Raw genomic sequence first — 20,994 nt, forward strand, 5'->3', positions numbered from 1 at the left:
TAAGATTACCAGCTACACTGAGAGCTTTTCTTCCTGTTCTATTCCTCCACCCCCACCCCCCAGTGGTCAGGAGCAGGGAGTGGGGGCACTTGGGGAATATTTGGGAAGAGATTTGTAATCTTAGTCTTCATTGGACCACACAAGTCAAGAAGCTGTTCTCCACTCAGGCTTGTCAACAGTTGACTTAATCAGGGTAGGGCTGGGGCTGTGGGGGGACGGTATGTTTTCAGCCCTCACTTGGAGATAAGTGCTACGGGGCCAGCCAGAGAGTGCTGTTTAGTAACAGGAGCTCATTTTAGGTCTCTCCCTTGTGGCCCTGCCTGAAGGACGTGGTGCATGTATGATGTGTTTTGTGTGAGTGATAGGAAAGTTGTAAAGGCTCCCTCACCTCTGAATGGTCTCTTTCAGTCCTGCTAAAGAAGGCTTTCCAGTGGAGACCATTCATACCCTGAATTAGACAGGTCAGGGGCTTTTAAAAATGAGTTGACAAAGGAATCAGATACTTTGGCAACCTCTAGTTACAGGGTGCAGATGCTACGAGAGGAAGTAGAGTACATAAGCACCTATTTTAAACTTTCTGTTGAATGAATACAAGAAACCCAAACATCAACAAAATAACTCTGATATTCTGCAAAGGGTGCATAATCATGGCATGTTACAACAAAGAAATAAAAGGATGATCTCGCAGTGGTCTCCCAGACTCAGTCCTGTGGTTAAGTGTGTGGTGACCAGATGGAATACAGGAGATGGCTTCTGTATCTGTCATAACTGTGCACAAGAGGAAATTTTGGCAGCTTGTCATGGCAGAGACAAGCTGTCCAAATTCCTCCTGTATACTGTTATTAAAGGTACAGGAACACTGTATTCTGTGGCGTATGGTTAACCTAAGTCAGTTGTGCGACACATAGGATGAATTTCTGCTACTGAGAATTGTCACATAATATCTTTATTAGCAGGCCAGGGTGTCCATAATGCAGTCACTTAAATGTCTAAATAGAATAGCTTTTGGAAATACTACAGGAATCAGTGACTCTACTTGTGGTATGTACAGGATCAAAATATTTTCATCCTATTATGAGCTTTTCTACACGAGGCTGTTAATCCTCTGTATCTACTTTTGGTTTTGTGGCAGAATTGAGGTCTGAGTGCTATATGAAGAGTGTTTCCTTTCCTGCTTGTCTGCTACATAACCTCCAGGTGACACTGTGGTATAGTACAATAGTGCAAATACATAAGTGGAAATAGCAGGGTTTTTTGCTTTCTTTAAATAACACCGCATTTAAATCTCTGCTAAAAAAAACCCCTCACCTAAAGTCCTGTTTAAAAACAGAAGTGAAACTAGAGCGTCATGATGTTGTCTAAAGAACCCATAAACAACTGTGAGTCGGGAATGATGAGCATACAATAAAGCCTCATGTAGAAAAGCTCAGTGTCTGTCTGTTTGCTTGGCTAGCTACCTATCCAGCCAAACAGCGATTTCCTCGTTTATGTCATCCCTAGTGCAGGGGTGGGGAAATATTGTCAGCTTAAGGTGATAGATGTGGGTGACAGTATTAGGTACTGGAGGAGGGGAAGGGGCTTGGGGAGGAAGCCAGATGGGGCCATGGGCCAGATGGGGAACCTCTGGAAATTTTCCATCCCTACTGTAGACAATGCATGTTGTGATTTGTTCTGTGTGGAGGCTGGAAGCATGTAAGTATGAGCAGGGTTGGCCCTATTATGATGCAGACTGAGATGCCCACATCAGTCAGCAGAGTGGGAGAAGTGGTGAACTGCACCCCTCCCACCCCACCCCTGCCAGGAGGGCCCACCACCGCTGCTACCTCATGACATCCAGCAGGTGCTGTGGAGAGTTTCACCTGCTTTCCTGCCATGGCACTTGCCACAGTGAGAGAATGGCTGGCGAGACACTCTGGAGCAGCCACCCTCTGTTTCCCTCATGTCACATGCCCCAACTTCCCCTTAGTGTTGCTGGTGCTGCTGCTGCAGCCAACCAAGCTCTCACAGGATCTGGCCAGCTGAGCTCTTGCAAGACCTGGCTGAGCTCTCATGAGAGCCTGGGACACAGGAAGGGATGCAAGGCAGGGGCAGCAGCTGGAAGGGGCACAAGGCATTCGGGGTGGCAGCAGGCAAGGGGTGCGAGGCAACAGCTTGTGTTTTCGCCTCAGGCAGTGAGAGACCTTGTGCCATCACTGAGTATGCATAATGATCAGTAGGTGTCCAATGGTGCTTATATGTCCATTGATCTATCAAGAAAGTGAACCTGTTGCATAGAGTAGTCTAGGCTCAAGTTGGTGTAGGCTGACCATACGTACCGTTTGAAACGTACGTTCTGTTCATATTTCCCGACCGTCCCGTCGTTTTAATATAAATGTCAATTTTGTCCCATTTTTAATGTTGTGTAAAAAACTGAACGCGTTTATCATAAGGCTCTATGCTAATCAATGCGTGCTGTAAAACTACTAGTGTGACGAAAGAGGGAGTTCCATTTACTTTATCCAGTCCGGGCCAGGCTTCTTGAGCTAGCAATGATCAGATGCCGCCCCCTTGCTTGTCTGCAGTGGTGGGGAATTCAAGAGGCAGTCGCTAAGCTCCATTCAGCGTGTGGGAGCCAGGAGGGTGAGTCTTGCTGTTATTTCTACCATCATTCCTCCCATAGAGATTCTTTCTGCCCTACATTCAGTTTGATTCGGACTTTTCAGACTCATATTTCGGTTCAACAGGCTGTTAGCTATTTTTTTATTACAGCGGAACTCTCCAGTGGGACATCAGCATATACCGGCTTGTGATAGCAGTCGGGGTGTTCATTCCTTTTTTTTTCTTTTTGGTGTATGTTTATGATTTTTTGCAGTCCGGCCACTGCAGTCCTAGATTAATCCTTAATCTAGATTAAGTGTTGAGACAATGAGGGCTATGTTAGTTGTAAAACAAAATTGTGTCATGGAGTGTGAGAAGTTTTATGATAAGGTGTTGAAAGACTGAAATTTGCTGTGTAAGATTACTTCATTGGAGAAATATTCATGGTACGATCGTGGTGAAATACAGTCCCCCTCTACGTCTGCCTAAATTTTTGTATGAGCTCTGTCACTGAAGAATAATTGTTAGCTCAATATGTTCATGTAATAAAACTTGTTATCGTCTTACTTTTTCATGAATACGGAATATTACATAATCCCATCCTGTTTTTGTCATCCCAATATCCCATTTTTGTCTCAAGGAAATATGGGCAGCCTAGGTTGGTGGGGTGAAAGTTATTGGAGTCCTGGTAGAACTTCTAAAGTGATGCCTGTCCTTGAGTCCAGATGATAAAGATGTCATCAGTGTATCTCAGGTAGAAGAGAGGCTTTTGGGGACAGGAGCTAAGGAAGATTTGTTCTAGGTCAGCCATGATTCTGGTGGTCTGCTGTGGAGCCTTGCAATTGCCCATGGCACTGCCATTGATCTGAAGATACATGTTCTTGCCAAAGTAATTGTGGGTAAGTACAAAGTGGCATAGTTTGGTGGCTAGATGTGCTGTAGCCCCATCTGGAATTATATTCCTGATGACTTTTAGTCATCCTCTCTCTCTCTCTCTTTTACACACACACAAACTCTGCAACGCAAAGCTTAAAAAAAAAAGTCTAATACTGCATGGGGTGGCAACAAAATTTATTTGTTGGGGTGGCAGCACACGAGGAGGATTAACGTCCCTCCCTAACTGCAGCCCCAATGCTGCAGCTCAGCTTGACATTCAGCTTGGCACCAATGGAAAGCTTTATTTAAGTTACTGCAGAGCAGGGAGGGAGGAGAGGAGGCCGCGGGGCTGTTGAGCCAATAACTCTACTCTAATGTAACCAGCCATTGGAACTGGAGTGGAGCGATACAGAAAAAGGGGTTGGTATTGCAGATAGGAGCTGGATGGTTGATTTCTCAATCACTTCCACTGATTTGTCTGTAGGACAAAGCCAATGGACTGCAGTCTGGAACACAACTGGAGAGTTGTCAAAACCTTCCACTGTCCCAGGCATGGATCCCAGGGTCAAAGCACTGCTGCTTACCCCTCCAGATACTGGATAGCCTGACCACCACCACCAGCAAGAATCCTAGGCGAGAGTTGCTCATGTGTCCTTCTATGGGTTACTGCAGTATACAGGTCCTGTTTCCACACACATCCTGCAATGTCAAAATGTCAGAAATGTTACTAGTGTTGTGCAACTCATTTCTTCTTCAGCAAATGTTGAAAACACTTGCACAGTATTATATTACGCGGTATATAAGTATAAATAAATAGTAAATGTGACACCAGGAAATGTGGTTGAGCTCTTGGCTAGCAACAAAACAATGTAAAATATTTGAAAGGGTGGTAAAGTCTCACTTGCAATTTTGTTCAGTGGGAATACCTGATTGAGTTGCACCAAAGTTCTTTGAGATCTATGCATTACGACCCATTCATACATATAAGATGCTTGATGCATACAGCTAATCATGTAACATGTGAGTGTGACGAATGTTTACAAATATGTGTATTATATGAGTACGGTTGTCAGGGAGTTGTGATTGCCTGTGACTCCCTCTTGTCTACATTCAGGGATAACCCCGGTTCATTGCCACACAATGACTGCATTTGGATATAATGCTAAGCCAAAAATATAGTTCTAAGGTAATGAGTCTGGGCAAGCCATTGGCTTACATTTTCTACTAACCACAGTTACCTGATATGTCTGAACCCAGACAAACCATGGTTAGAGGTAACTATGGTTTACGGAAACAAGCCAATTTCAAACCCTTCATGGGTTATGATCTTGGCTTGTTTCCTTAAACCAGGGGTGGGCAGATGTTTTTGGACTAAAACTCACATAATCCTTGACCATTTGTCATACTGGCTGGGACTTACAGTAGTTGTAGTCCAAACCATCTAGAGGGCAGATTGCCGATCGCTGCCCTAGACCATAGTTAACACTGACCACAGTTCTCAGTATGGCCATAGTGAGTGTCCATGGTTAGATGAAAATGAAAGTGAAAACTTCTGCTCTCCTCACAACCACACCAGTGGAGGAGAAGGGAGAAAAGAGTACACAAGCCTGAGGCTCACACACATAACTAAACCACAGTATAGTATTACAAGCAAATCAGGCCAATGTGTGTAATGGCCCCAACTATGTAATTGTCATGTCATAAATATGTCATTCCAAGCAACTGCCATTAAAACATTGCAAACATACTGCAATGCAGTGACAATGTATCTGTTTTGGACATTTTCAAATTCAAGTTTCTTTAGCCCAAAACTATTATATAAGTTATAATTATAGTTCCAATTAGAAATTGAGTTAATGAAAGCTGGATCTACCAAGATTGGAAAATGTCTGATGCTTGATTAGATATACAAGTGTTGTGTCAGGATGTTAAATGATAAACACACAAGCGATTAGATGAAAATAATATGGTTTCTACTGAAAGGTACTATGACCTGAATCCATCCTCCAGGATACTAAGTCTGCAATTCTGTATACACTTACTTGAGAGTAACTTGCACTGAACTCAGTAGAGCTTACTTCTGAGTAGACATGTATAGGATTGTACTGTGAAAGATGTTATATTAATTGGATCAAGCAGACAAGTTCTCTTCCACACATTTCCATTTTCCTTTTTTTGTAACTGACACATTCAGTATTCTGTGGCTCAACATTCTGAATGTCTTGGAACTCACTGAGCCTAGGCTGTATTTGAACCATTTTTGGTTTTTTAAAGATCTCTCTCTCTCTCTCTCTCTCTCTCTCTTTGTAAACTAACATATTCCTGTGTACCCAAGTTGTCCTTTAAATGTGCAGAAACCATTGCCTTATTTTTGGGTGGCCCCGTTTTTCTTTCAAACTGATAAGTACTGGACCACCCAAGTTGGGAATTAGATGGAATTATGATAATAGTATTAGATTATTGTTGTGGATTGGTTCCATGTTTTAGCCTTTCCCAGTCTTGTTTATTTGTTCTTTGTGGACAGAAAACTTATTCTGAATTGCTATTTAGTAGTCATCTCAAGCTGTGAAGCCCTAGTGGCCTTAGGAATTTCTACAAGTTTTTCTTTTTTGGTTTTATATTGGTACATCGGTGCAAATTTCGAACTGAGAGTTTTGGACTACTTTGATTCTGGGTGAAATTATATTAAAAGTATACTCAGCAGGAGGGTACGAAATAACTTTCCAGAAAGCAGCAAGATGTTTCAGACTGTACTGTTGACTTAACAAGTTCTGTGGGATTGTAAAAAAATAATAATAAAGCAATAGGCTGAGCTATAACTGCTTCTCCATAGTGTCAGAACAGTGGGCCACCTGGGGTTGTGCCAAGATCCAGTTCTGACATTCAGAAGGAATCTTAATTCTCTAATATTTCTTTCTTCTGGAATGCCATGTCTATGTGGCTCTAATGGGATCATGCCACAAAGCCATTGTCAGAGAAAGACATTATTATTACTACATGAAGTATTTTATCCTCTGTACATTTTGACACCTGGTGGTCATGAACAAAGGTGCTTTTCTATTTTCTTAGATAATAAACATGTCCAATTTGGGTACGAGATGCCAGAAGTTACAGCTGCCTGCTATTCTGTTGTTGTGTTCTCCTAGGTCGGGAGAAGAGTTCACAAAACTTTACATTGTGAAGAAGCATTTTTATCTTGATCCAAAACACATCTGACAAGAGACTGTTTATTTTTGAACCGTAGCTTTCTATAGAGGGCTAGCCATAAAATAGACTGATGACTTACAGAATTTCAGCCTGAAGTTTGCTTTGCCAGATTTTTGTGAGGTTAGATTCTTGATGTAAACGTTGCTGTTTCGGAATGAGCGATGAGAAAGGGCCCACACAACCCCCACCTTTTGCTCTTCTATGAACTTTTTCTTAGCTGTTTGCAGTCATTATTTATCTGATCTGCTACTTCAAAGTGATCCCAGCCAACTAGTGATCACTCTGTGAACACAGTAACATAACAGCACCATGTGCCCAATTACATTTGGTTAAACGAAGCCTCCACCATTGCCCTCACATTACCGACCCTTTCTCTCCCCTCCCCAGTGTTTGTGTGTGATTTCTAGCCTTACACCGGGTGAAATACACACCCAACTGCATGAGTAACAGTAACAAATCCCTAGTAGTCCTCCACCAGAAAGAAAGGAGACTGCTTTTCAGTGTCATTTTACTGAAGGGGGGTCATTGTTATTGACATGGTTGGCTATGTGCAGGAATCCATGACTGAGCCACCAGCTAGTCCTCATGCATGGAGAAAAAAGGTAGAATGGATATGGTAAGCACATGTCTGGATCCATCCTACATATCTTTATATGCTTACTTCCTTAAAAGTAAGAATTTAGAAGTGACAGCTGTTGTTTAGTCCCTGGCATTTGCTGTTCCTTTTTTATATTCACTCTACCTTAAGATAAGCCCCCTCTAGGATCAGGGGCATCTCTTCACCAGCCTAAAATCCTGCATTTAAAACAGGGATTTCTGCTTCCGTCTTAAATGCAGGATCACAACAACTCCCTTTTTCATGTGCTTCCTTTCGCCCCACCCCCTTCCCCCTCCTTCTCCCGTATCTGAGTCTTCCATTATCTTTCATGGATCTCGCTCCTCTTCTTGCTGCTTTTATTCTTTTCATGGAGGAAACTGAAGTGGAACACAACGGGATAATTTGATAGCTCATTATCTACAATCTATTTAAAATGGAACAAAGGGCATTTGGTGCAGGAGACGCCTTGAACGATCACGTCATCATGTAAAGAGCCCACAAACTTCCGTGAAGGAGCAATCTTAATCACAGGATAAAAGCTCAGTGTGAAGGAGCCCCAGGGCTGGTTCTGAATTTAAATATATCTGAACAATGTGGGTTGTGTTGAATTATGTGCAGGTTGAGTTCCCTGCACACCCCAATCTCAATTTTTCAATGTGGGCTGATATTTCATTTTCTCACAAAGACTTTCAGGACCTGGGGAGAAGGGACGCTTTCACATTTGCAACTTTCAAAGTACTTGCCATGGGTGTACTTTAGATCAGGGGTCCCCAGCCCCCGGGCCGCAGACCGGTACCGGTCCATGACCTGTTAGCAACAGGGCTGCAGTGGTGTGCAAAACCCCCTCACCTTGGGTCCGCGGGGGGGGGAGATGATCCGTCCCTCCCCCCCCAGGAATCCTCGCCGGCCCTGGGCAGCTCCACTCCACGGTGAGTCCGGGGAGCTGCCGGCTAGCTCCGGCCACTGGTGGACTTCCAGCCACTGGGATGCAAATGGCGTCCACATAGTGGACGCCATTTGCATCGCTGTTCTTCAAGTAATAGGCTACGTAAATCTTTACGTAGCTGATTACTGCAAAAAATAGGGATGCAAATGGCGTCTGCTATGCGGGCGCCATTTGTGTCCCAGCAGCTGGAAGTCTGCCAGCGAAACTGCCCCCCAGTCCGTGGAAAAATTGTCTTCCACGAGACCAGTCCCTGGTGCCAAAAAGGTTGGGACTGCTGCTGTAGATTATTGCATGATGGAATAAAGCTAGCAGGCAGAGAGGTCCAGTGTCAACAGAAATTTCAGTTCAGTCATTCTGTAATCTTACAAATCAGATGAATATACATATATTTAGGGTGTGTGTGTGTGTGTGCGTGTGTGTGTATACACACACACACACAGAGAGAGAGAGAGAGAGAGAGAGAGAATGTATTTATTTGTTGGATTTCTTTATCTTTTTATCTTTATTTTTTTATCTGCCTTTTATATGCAGGGCAGCATATATTGCTGTTCTCCTTCTCATTGTAGCTCCACAACAACCCTGTGAGATAGGTTTGGCTGAGTGATGACTGGCACAAGGTCACCCAGTGAGTTTCATGACTGAGCAGAATTTAAACGTAGGATTCCCCTATTATTATTATTATTATTATTATTATTATTATTATTATTATTATTATTATTACATTTATATCCTGTGTTTTATCCTCTTGCAAGGAACCCAAGGCAGCTGACATGGTCCTCCTCTCTATTTTATCCATACAACAACCCTGTTGAGGTAGGTTAGGGTTCAATGGCTGGCCCAGAGTCACCCAGTGAACTTCATGGCTGAGTGGGGACTAGAACCTGGATTTCCTAGGTGCCAGTCCAACACTCTCACCACTACACCACACTGGCTTGAAGTCCAACACTCTATCCAGTGTACCCCATAAGCTCTTCACGTGGACATGAGAATACTTCATGCTTCTTCTCTGACAGTCCCTTATTTTCTTCCCAACTCAGCTAGAGAATCTGGCTACAGTCAGATTTCACTTTTGAAACAATGCAAACACCTGGGTGCCAGATGTGTACAGTTGGTAACCTGTCATTGCCAATCCCTCCTCAGAACAAGCCTGAAGCAGTCAGGAAACCTAATTTATTTTTGCCTCAACATACTGCATGTAATATCTTAACTATAATGAGAATATGGACATTATCCTGTTGTGTACAACGGGGCTCCATTTTATCACCTCTGCTATTTAACATCGATATGGAGCTCATGGAGGGTTTGGAGTGTTATCGGTGTGCCAATGACACCAAACATAATCAAGTTATGTGATGCTGGCCTTCCTTCCCGCTGATAGGTACTGCTTGGCTGTGGCAAAAAACGACAAAAAAGGACTTTGTCTGTGAGCCACTTCATGTTACTTTTGCAAAAACTATAATGTTTGAATGTTAAAAATGCATGTTTACAAATACATGTCAGGGAGCTGGGATTGGTCACAAGTCACTTCTGAGTGTGCAATTTTGTACATGGTGTTAGCCAGCACAAGTTTGCCTCGGCACATTGGTTGTTTGAAAGTGTATGTGAAATGATTGCTGGTACCTGTTAGAAATTTCAAGAACCAATATATTATATGATAGTTGCAATACTCATGTGTGGAGAGAGAATCTTGTGAGATAGAAGGCAGTATGACATTGCCTTTTTTTTAGCAGGGAGGTAGAGGAATTGCCCTGTGAAGGCACCCTGATATGTAAGAATTTAGGGACAGTCATATTTTCAGCTTCTTGCTTGGCAGAAAGAAGAAAGATAATTTGTAACTGTTGCTGGTAGCAGTTTTGCTCATTTGTATTCACCATGCTAAAACCACAGGCCCTGTTTGCACAGGACTCCCACAGACTTCAGTTTATTTGAGCATCCTGTTATTCCAGCAGAAATGGTGTCGTTTTAACAGTTGGGAGCTTCGGTTTTTCAGCAGCCACATTTAAGATTGGTGAAGGTGGCTAGTCTCGGCAGTTAATTTAGTTTTAAAGAGAATGTGTGTACTTAAGGTACAACATCACCTAGAAGGTGGCCCAGATGTATGGAAAGTTATATAGACAGACATTAAAGCACACATGGTTTTCTCCCAAGAAGTGAATCACTTCATTTTTCCACTCTTATCTCCTGAAGAGATAGCAAAAGCATTGCTTAAAAAAAAATAGCTTCTGTGCTAGAAAGCTAGATCCATGAAACAGGGAGTCAAGATGTCCTAGAATGGTAAAAAGAAACGACCCATGTGGTTCCTATCAGAGAAACAGCCTCCATTCCCATCATTGTTTCTTAATTAGTTTTCTCACCCCCTGCTGGGAGGGAAGGTCTGGAAGCCACACTTCTGCCAGGGCAAAAGCTATGCAGCCCTTGATCTCCAATTCTTCACTTACCTTTCCAGCCACTTGGTATGACTGATTGATCACCTAACCCAAGTTCTTGCTTTAAGAAGCTGAGCCCATACACAGCATGTCCTCCGAGTGAGAGGCAAGTTCTATGGCTTAGTTGTGCATGAAGGTGTCTTACATTTATTGTGTTTTTGCTCATTCTGATATCCTTCTGTAAAATTTATTTGTTGATTTATTTGTTTATATGTATATTTTTAGACCACCTTCCCACTGCCTGGAGGCAGCTTTAGGGTAGATGCAGGTGAATAAGCTAAGACTTAATCCAGACAAGACAGAGTTACTGACCCTATCTGGGTGTTATTAAAACCACTTCCAGGAACATGCGAGCAGTGCTGTGCCATGTAGCCCCCCCTCCAACATCGCACATGGCATGTACCCCCAGTCTGGAGAGTTGGGGCCTACATGCATACAGCTGTATATAAATAAGGGTTCCACGCTATCAGGGGTTCTGGCTCACATGGAAATTGCGCACTTACAGCTGTACACACACAGGCCTCTCCTCTCCAGGCATTTGCACTGTGCACACAATGTGCTGTTTGCAATGCCTAGGGATGGGGCCATGTGGCACGGTTTTGCTCCCCACTCACATGTTCAGGTTAATGGTTTTAATAACACCTGAACAGGGCTACTGTGGGTAGGGAAACCAGCTAATCTAGATGGAAGATTACATCTGGTTGCATTCCCCCTGAAAAACCAAGTGTATAGCTTGGCAGTTCTCATCTCCTATACTTGACACTGATAGTGGTGGCCAGGAATGCTTTTTTACCCCCTTTTTTTTACCAACTTACACTGGTAAAGGCGCAACTCTGTCTGGAGAGGTCAGAATGTGCTTCAGTTAATAATGCACTCTGTGTAGGGCTGCCTTTAAAGACAAGTTTGGAATTTCAGCTTGTGCAGAATGTGGATGTCTAGATACTGGTGAGAGCCAGGTGGTCTGTTCATGTGATACCTATCCTGCTTCTGCTACTCTGGTTGCCAGTGCATTTCTGAATCCAATTTAAAGTGTTGGCTTTAAGCTTTAAACCTTAAAAGGTTTGCGTCTGAGTTATTTGAAGGACTGCCAGCCTGCCTGTACTTTAAAGTCAGCAGTGGAGGCCCTTCTCACTTGTCTGCTGTTGTAGGCAGTTCAGTTGGTTAGTACAAGGGAGACGGCCTTCTCAGCAGTGGCCTCACATCTCTGAAATGAGTTGCTATATATGGGGTCTATCAGAGCCAATCTCACCAGAACTTTAGAAAACCTCTGAGGACCCATTTAGTTTTTGGGAGGCCTTTCTCTTGAGTTGTGTTTCATGTTGATGGTTTTTAGCTGCAATTATTTTAGCATCTTCAGAGCTGGATAATTGTTCATGATTATCACTAGTGTTCATTTATCATACTGATTTTTGTGCTTTTATGATTGCTTTATATTGGTTTTGGTTTTTATTATGTAAGCTGCCTTGAGAGGGTTGTATCCTTGAAAATGGCCTAAAATGTCTTTAAATAAATAAAAGTAAATAAGGCAGCTTGCTACGTTCCTAAATATGCTGAGACGTAACCTCTACATTGATCCATGGGCATCAGAAGGACTCATCAATTACAAAGTTACACTGATGTCTAAGTTGACTTCTAAACTGTGGAGCTGCATGTAAGTATTGGGGATAGATCTAAGATGCAAGGTACTGAGTACTTAATAGAGCAGACATTGTGCTTTGTGATTCTAGGAAAAATTGCTATACATATTTCAGGAAGCACAGCTCAGTGGCAGACCACATACTTCGCCTGCATAAGGTGCCATGTTCAGTCTCTAGCATCTCCAGTTAGAAACACCTCAGTAGCAGTAGTGTAGGAAAGATCTCTGCCAGGTGAAAGGCAGTGTCCTGGTGACCACAAATTTGTGGCTGACCGTGAAGGCCAGCCAAAATTTGTGAACCATGGGGATTGCAGGAAGAAGGTTTTTCTGTGTCTGAAACAGAACCATGGGCATTGGGAATGCTGGCTGGGAATACTGGGAGTTGCAGTCCAACACATTTGGAGGGCACCAGGTTGGGGAAGGCTAGTCTCAATACTCAGGGCTCTAGAAAGCTCCTTTTTAGCATGGAAGCCAGGGCTTCACCCTTCAGTTTGTGAAGACTGGTAATTCTTGACCAATGAAATACCGATTTTTTCTTTTATTATGGGCCTACAGAATTTGTGACCCACCAGTCTGAGTGCAGCCCACTAGCCATGCATTGTGGCCTGCCAGGCCCTTGTGCGATGGGTCACAAGTTTTCAACAGGCTTGTCGTACTGGATACCAATAATAACAGCTGTACAGTTGTTTGACATGAAATCCCTGGCCTATGCGCACCCCGACAAATTGCATGGATGCACAGAATTAGCAGTGGAAGTGAAGAGGGGGTTAGGTTGGTCTACGTATTATTCATATTAAAACAATGCCTGAAATCCCTGGGAAGGATGAACTCCCCATTTTTCTGTATGCTGACCAGTCTGAATGGAAAAGAGTTTCAGTTTTATTCAGTGACAAGGCGCAGCAGGTGGATGACACAAACAAATGTGGCGCAAAAAAGAAGAGGCAGGCAACAGTATGGATGGCATGTTTTGCATATCCTAGCTGTATGGACAATATATAGCTCACCACCTGCCTAACCCTTCTTAACTTAGTAATTTGTGGTACAATCGTCTTTATGATTCTTTGTCAGTCTGGAGTCATCTGATTCTTTATCCCTTTTTATGTTCATGACTGTAGTTTATACTAGTGTGTGCTCATGATTTTAACTTATATTGCAGCGGGTGGATCAATTCGGTAGCTTCATAGTCAATCTTTGCTTGAAACAGAACCAAACTTTGTTAAAAAAACAAAACAAAACCCACCACACTAAACATATGGTTATAACCTTGAGTAATTGTCTGAGTTTTGAAAAACTCTGAGCTCCTCTCCCCAGCTGGCACTCCGGAAATGCGTGCCAAAATACCACGGACTTTTCAAGTCGACATGAAGTCTCACAAGCAGACCTATTTCTGTGGTGTTTCCTGCTGAGTTTTAAAGCCTGAGAAGCTCAAATAGTGTGCATAACTTGGCATCCTCCTGTTGCTTGTACTGCGCAACCTAAACTATACATAGCTGGAAGTCCTTCTGCCTGTTTTATATACACCTGTGGGACTAATAACTTGCTGCTCATTAAACCCCCCACCATGCCCCCTGGATCTCATACAAACAGTATAGTGATGCCAAAACATAGCAATTACGCTTTTCCGGCAATCTGTTTTAGGGGCTTTGATGTACATTACAGTGATCTAACTTTCTCTAGACCATACAGTGATCATTCCAGTCCAGGAGTGTAGTGGCAAATTCAGAAGTGCGGGGTCCCTTTGTGACAGTCACAGCCATGCCCCCTCACAGCCACACCCCCTTCTAAGATTGTACAACCTTGTGAGACATACAGCCTTCAACTGGGATCCAAAAACAGTGCAGCTGAGAGTAAGGCAGGGGTAGTTGGACGTCTGAGAAAAAATGCAGGGGTGTTAAAATCTTTTTTCACTCACTCACAAACATTTTAGGTTTTCAAAATATGATATTCTATGGAAGCTTCACCCTCTCAACTCAGCCCTCATGGACAGATCCCTTCTCATTTAAACAGCCCCTTGCACACTCTCTTAGCACCCCAACATTACCCATTAGCCTTCCCTAAGCTCCTTCATTATATCTCCCCCTTCCCCCTCCAACAGAATCGTCCACACACACAGCTGGATTGAACTACACGCACGCACGCACATGCACACATAGTGGCGTAGTGGTAAATTTGGAAATGCAGGAGCTCATTGTAACAATCTCCAAGGGCAGTCCAAATTTTTCAGGCAGCTGTGTCGATCCATACCAACAAACCAGTTCTAGGAGTTTTCATCACCAGGAGCACATCTTTGGTAAAGCGAATAGGTCTTAATTGCCCACTCCAGACCAGGTCATCCCAAATACTTTGCATTCCAACATGGAACAATTTAGTGTTGCTTGGAAAATTCATTCCCCCCACAGCCACAGTGAAGACCACAGCATAGCTCAGAAGGAACAGGGAATTCTGAGGGGGGTGGCAGATGACATCGGAGTCCCTGCTAATGAAAAAGTGCCAGGGCTGCATCCCTGTGAGCCCTGCCTCCACTGCGCCACTGTTCCAGTCTCAGTAGCTTTTCCTGGAATAATCTCATAACATTTCTGCCAAGGATAAAGTTTGAAATTTATTATACACTGACTTTAAACTGTTGTCCACTCATAGAAGCTGTGTTATTAGGAAACAGTGGCCGCGGTGGCTTAGTGGTTAAGACGCTGAACTGCAGACTGGAAGGTCGGCAGGTCAGCAGTTCGAGACCCGAGTGCTGCGTGATGGAGTGAGCTCCCGTCTTCAGTCCCAGCTTCTGCCAACCTAGCAGTTCGAAAGCAAGAAATTGCAAGTAGATAAATAGGTACCGCCTCGGCGGGAAAGGTAACAGCATTCCGTGCACCTCGGTGTTCAGTCATGCCGGCCACATGACCACGGAAGCGTCTTCGGACAGCGCTGGCTCTTCGGCTTAGAAACGGGGATGAGCACCGCCCCCTAGAGTCGGACATGACTGGTTGGGGACACCTTTACCTTTACCTTTTATTAGGAAACACATATCCATGCTGTTTTGAGTGATGTACATAGTATCATATTTGTAGTCCTGAATTTTGGCTCTTTTAAAACTGATTTTTATATGCCAGAAAATAGGTAATGGCTGGGATAATTCAAAACCAATTTTGTAATGAAACTCTTGCGTCATCTTCTTTTAATGCACTATATAATGGTTTCTCCTATCCTGTGATCTAAATCCTAGGATCGCTTTAGTTATACCTGTGAAGCTAGGCCTGTGCTCCTGCTTCTGTTCTCTACCAGAGCAGGAGTGATTTTCCATATGACTTTTTGCTAATCTCTATCTCTGTCAAGAGCGGACGGAGGGTGCATACAAGAGCCCGAGGCGAATGAACATGGAGGAGGGGATGGACTTGCACCCTACATTTGGATATCTGCATGGAGGTTTGTCGGGATCATTAATCAGTCATTCAATGAGCCAGCGAGAAAAAAGGAATCATAGAATAGTTGGGTTGGAAGGGGCCTACAAGGCCATCGAGTCCAGCCCCCAGCATACTAAGTCACATACTATAGTGCTGGAAGTGATTGGCTGTATCTGGGTCAGCTCCAGGTGGTGCCGACTGTAACTGCATTGTCAGGGTGTGTTAGATATAATGCACTTGTCTGGTTTGGTGTTGCAGAGAGGAAGGTTCTGTGTGTCCCCCTGGAACCCATGTATCAAGATACATTGTGCCTGATGATACCTGAGAAGGAAATGAGGTTTGTTTCAATATTGATACACAGCTAAGGTTGCTAGTGCACAACCCTCCCTGAAGCTGCCGCAGTTACTACAATATTTATATTGCTTGGACGTTGGGTCTACCTCAGAAAAGATTTTATTACCTAAGATTTATTTATAATAACATCCAGGATCTTTCATGTTGAACTGTGTCTGGAGATTAATATAAGTTGTACCTACTCTCAGGTCAGGCCCATTGCTGGAGGGTGGTTAAGTTTCAAAGAACAACACCAGCCCTGTTGTATTAAGGAGCTGAAGCAGGAGAATTGGCAAAGGTTGTCTAGCCTGACTAATTAATCAACCAGGTAGAAAACAAATTATACAGAAAGAAGGTAGGGACCTCAGTCTTGCTGTAATTTTAGACGGCCTCCATGAAATGCTGTGGAAAACAGCCTAGAGCCCCTCCTTCTTTCTGATCATGTCTGCAAATGGGGTGGAAATGTGATGTGGCTGTTAGTTATATTCAGGACCATGCATCCTATGCCTCCCCCATTCATTGTCTGCACTAATGTAACCCAAGTCCTTCTTCACGTGGAATAAATTAGACCAGACTTCCTCAACCTGGTGTCCTCCTGATGTGTTGGACCACAACTCCCATCATCCACAGCTGCTGGACATGCTGACTGGGGGTGCTGATAGTAGTATTCCAGCACATCTGGGGGCACCAGGTTGGGGAAGGCTGAATTAGGCAAAATAAATGATGTGTGATGCTCTTATAGAAGCTGCAGTCCTGTGTGTAATTACTTGAGTACAGAATGGTGAATTTGGGTCCAAGGCAATGGTTTGAAGGCGTACAACAATTCAGTCATGCTGAAGCTAATCAGATCTGGTTAGATCAATACCTAGATGGGAGACTGCCTGGGAAACCCATGTATGTCACTTTGGACTCCCATCATGGAAGGAAGATGGGATATGAGTGTAATAAGATAAATGAAAATAAGGAAAAGATGGGTTCAGTATCAAGTCATGATTTGTAAATCTGAAGTAGCTATCACAGATCAGACAATGGAGAAAGAGCTTTCATATCACTTCACATCCTCTCAAACCTTCCAATTAAAGTACACAGGCCACCACAGCTTCAGAAAGAGAATCTTCAAGCGATGAGATATACATGTGTGAAATCCAGGGACCACAGTGACAGAAGACAAGGAGGGAGGAGAATGGAAGAAAGGCAGGAAGGCATGATGAATGGGGCTAAGTGGCAACTGTGGGGCAGGAAACAGTCAACATGGGAGAAGGCCAAGGAACTATGGAGGCACTGGAACTCAGCTCACAGCTGTTCAGCCATACTCTGATAGGTTTCTTCACTGTACTTTCACACACCCAACTTTTCTTTGCAACCCAGAGGGCTAAAAACATCTTCTAGGCAGTGCATATAAGTTGACCCAACATGCCCTTTAGTGGGGTCCCATCTTATTCAGTGGCTTCTGGTGCTGTGGTGATCAGCAGTGCTCTGAATCAGCTCCAATTGGTGGGTGACACAATTTTAATTTTCCACAATGCCTCCATTGTAACATTACTTATGAGCACTGTGGGAAACTAAAATGGCAGTACCTGGAACGTAGTGATGATCAGAGAGAGCATCAGCTACTGAGATTATTTTAAAGGGCCCCCCACAGCAGATGTCAGCAGTGGTTGCTGGAGCCCCAACCTACTTCAGGATGTCACATGCTGATTTTGGATCTGAGCTGATCTTCTCAGGGTGCCAAGTTATGAATCATCCTTGTACATACCCATGTATGTAAGCTCACTCATCTGCAGTTATAGTCTTCAGTGGAGGCTGGTGGCTCCAATGTCAGTGGGGCACTGAATCCACTCCGGGTTTCAGTCAAAACCAGCTTCTGTACCTTGCATAGCTCCTTTAGAGTTCTGACTAAAATCTGGAGCAGATTCACCACACACTGACTTTGGAGCCACCAGCCTCCACTGATAGCTTTACTGGAGATCAGATCATCCACCAGTAGGATGATGAGATTTCTTTGGAATTTGCATCTTTCAAGCTATGCATGGTGCTAGTAGAGAGCATCATGCTCTTATTGAACAGAATTGTCCAGCCTCTTGCTCAATGACTTCAAGTCCCCCAGTGCTTCCCTGTTGTTATCCAAGCTCTTCTTGGGCTTCTGTTGACAGAACTGCTTTTCAGGCATTTGGATAAAGAGGTAATTGATGTATTAATCAATTAATCACAGCATGTTGAGTAGTTAAACATGGTAGTTAAACACTGAAAATAAAACATTTCCATGTGTAATAAAAATGGAGGTAATGAATATGACCTCCCAACAGTGAATACAGAACTTGCTACATTTTTTTTTCAATCCACAAACATTTGCACTGTAGAACTGTTTTGGCTGCTGGTTCAGAGCCCTTTCCCCCCATTCTCATCTAAGTAAAAATGCATGTTGTAAATAAAACGGGCTCCTGGGACAAATAACAAGAGATAGCCATCACTGTCGTGACTTGCTGATAAGCTTCTTCAGGCATCTGTCTGGCTACTATTGGGAACTCAATGCTGAACAGGATAGATATTGGTCTGATCCAATAAAATGACTTGATATTCTTAATGGGCAGTATGCATTATGTCATTCCGCGAACGCAAATGACGTTACACTAGCAGAAACTAGGTTCCCAACTTTGCACAGGAGGAGAAGCCAACTAAAGTTACATCTGCATGAACAAAGTTGTGCAAGTGTCTGTGCAACTGCTTGCACAACCAATTGTGCAAGCATAATGCACAAGTGCTTGCACAATGGAAAGATCTGGTGGAGCTCAGCTAACCGTACTTCAATTTGCAGAATGATACCGTTGGATATTGCCCAACGTTTCTTAACTATTTTAAAAGTTATAACCAAAAGCCTTAGGCTCTTCCAGGGATGGTGAAGAGATAGGTAGCTTTATTAATATGTGTTAGGCTACAAGTCCCAGTATCTCCACCCAACCTATGCTGGGAGTTGTAGTCCAACACATCTGGAGGGCATCAGGTTGGGGAAGGCTGCCTTAGATATTGTTTAGCTGCTCTATTCATTCCTAATGCCTTGGTGAGGCCTATGTAACTTAGAGACAGTTGTATGTAGGGATGTATCTAGGGATGAAGGAGAATTTCGTTCAGTTCGCATTTTGATATGAATTTACCAAACTTGTGTTTCCTGAATCAATATGCAAACCAGAACACAGTTTTCCTTCAGTATTCACACTTCTCTGGATTTTGCAATGCTGTTCTTGGAATGCTATCTATCTATCTATCTATCTATCTATCTATCTATCTATCTATCTATTCAAAGCATTTATATCCCACTCTTCTGTCAAAAGACCCCCCAGGGCAGCTTTCAACAATCAGTCAGTATCTGCCCTCAAGCTCACAATCTAAAAAGGGAAAAGGCACAAGGAAAGGAATTGGGAGTGAAGATGGAAAGAAACATACAAAAAAGCATGTCTAGTATTACTAGTGGTACCTGGCTCTTTGGGTGGTGGGAAATGGGTAATTTTATAAAGATAATGAATGGATAACACTAAGTTTGAAGCTATATTACTAAATACATGATTAAAGGCTGTCTGAATGGGCAGCATATATGATTGATTTGCTCAACGAACCTCATTAATGATTGAAGAAATCATTGATTTTTGTGAGGTTGAAATGATGTTATGGGTTTAGCACAGTTTAAAAATGCACATGGGGTAGATGTTCATGAATCATCTCCCAAATCTATCTCTCAGTGGTATTCAAGAATTTGATGCCTAATTAAGATTTGGTTTCTACATCCGAATATTTTTATCCATATCATAACAAATAGTATAGAATTGTTGTTGTTGATTTGTAATCGTGGTTTAATGATTTCCTGTTTCCCTGTTTCATTTTTAGGACCCAGCATTCTCTTCAGCAATTCACGACAAACTACAGGTACCAAACACCACCTGGAAGGCATGGAATGAGAGAGACAACCGGTGTGATGTGTGTGCCACTCACCTGAACCAGCTGAAGCAGGAGGCTCTTCAGATGGTACTGACGCTCGAACAAGCTGCCAACACTGAACATTGTGATGCTTCTCCTGGCTCCCCTCCTCCCCTCCCCAATATTCCCACCTTAGTGGGCTCGCGACATATGGGCAGCCTGCAGCCCAGGGACTGGGCATACATGTCTGCTCCTTATGCTTCTTCGAATTATGCTGGCTTTCTACCTAACAAACTCAGCGGGAAATCAAACAACATAGGGATCATTAATGGAACAGAGAAGAAAAATGGTTCCTTGGGACACCAGGCAAAGGTCAGTGTACAGATGGCCACCAGTCCCAGCAATGGTAACATCCTGAATTCTGTGGCTATCCAGGCTCATCAGTACCTAGACGGCACCTGGTCCTTGTCAAGAACAAATGGCGTTACTCTGTATCCCTATCAAGTAAGTAGCATTAGAAAGGATTTCCCCCCATTGAATTATATCTACAGAGTACTTGGTGGCTAATATGTATCATTAAGTAATACACTATCATGTTGTTTAACATACCATAGCATTGTAAGGACAGGAAGTTAGGCCACAACAGTGAAACATAAAACGCAGCTTATTTCTGAAACCTTCATCTGTGGCAACTGTACTGTGAATCAGTAAATTAATGCTGCAAATAATGCCAAAGAAGCATATGCACCAACGTATTTATCTTCCTTCAAAAACGCAGAGCAGAATATTGCTTTATGGCTAGAATGCTAATAAGCATGGACTCTGGGGGCTCAATTGTTTATAACAATAAATAAGTAGCAAGTTCAGTGGCACTATTCAGTATCTGAAACCCTAGCTGTAATGAAATAATAATAATGATCATCATCATCATTAACAACAACAAATAGGTCTTGGTTGTAATTTATGTTGATTCAAATTGGGAGATCGTAATAGTAGCATAAGGTTAATGTAAGCAGTACCAAATGGATTCTTTAGTACTTGCATGGTTGATAAGAGAAGAATAATCTGGTGTGAGAAATACATTGGCAATTTTA

The 20,994-nt window shown here is 43.1% G+C and overlaps 1 protein-coding gene across 1 annotated transcript in view; it reads left to right on the forward strand.

Moving 5' to 3' along the window:
- Positions 1-20,994, forward strand: part of KIF26B (kinesin family member 26B) — a 434,135-nt gene that overhangs the window by 124,977 nt on the left and 288,164 nt on the right. Inside the window, exon 4 of the mRNA XM_084828261.1 lies at positions 19,871-20,404. Within this exon, the coding sequence (XP_084684387.1) occupies positions 19,871-20,404 (534 nt within the window). The remainder of the gene's footprint in view (positions 1-19,870; positions 20,405-20,994) is intronic.

This window comes from Heloderma suspectum, chromosome 1, assembly GCF_057233095.1.
Source record: "Heloderma suspectum isolate Gila_16-S chromosome 1, 16-S_ref, whole genome shotgun sequence".
Taxonomy (NCBI): Eukaryota; Metazoa; Chordata; class Lepidosauria; order Squamata; family Helodermatidae; genus Heloderma; species Heloderma suspectum.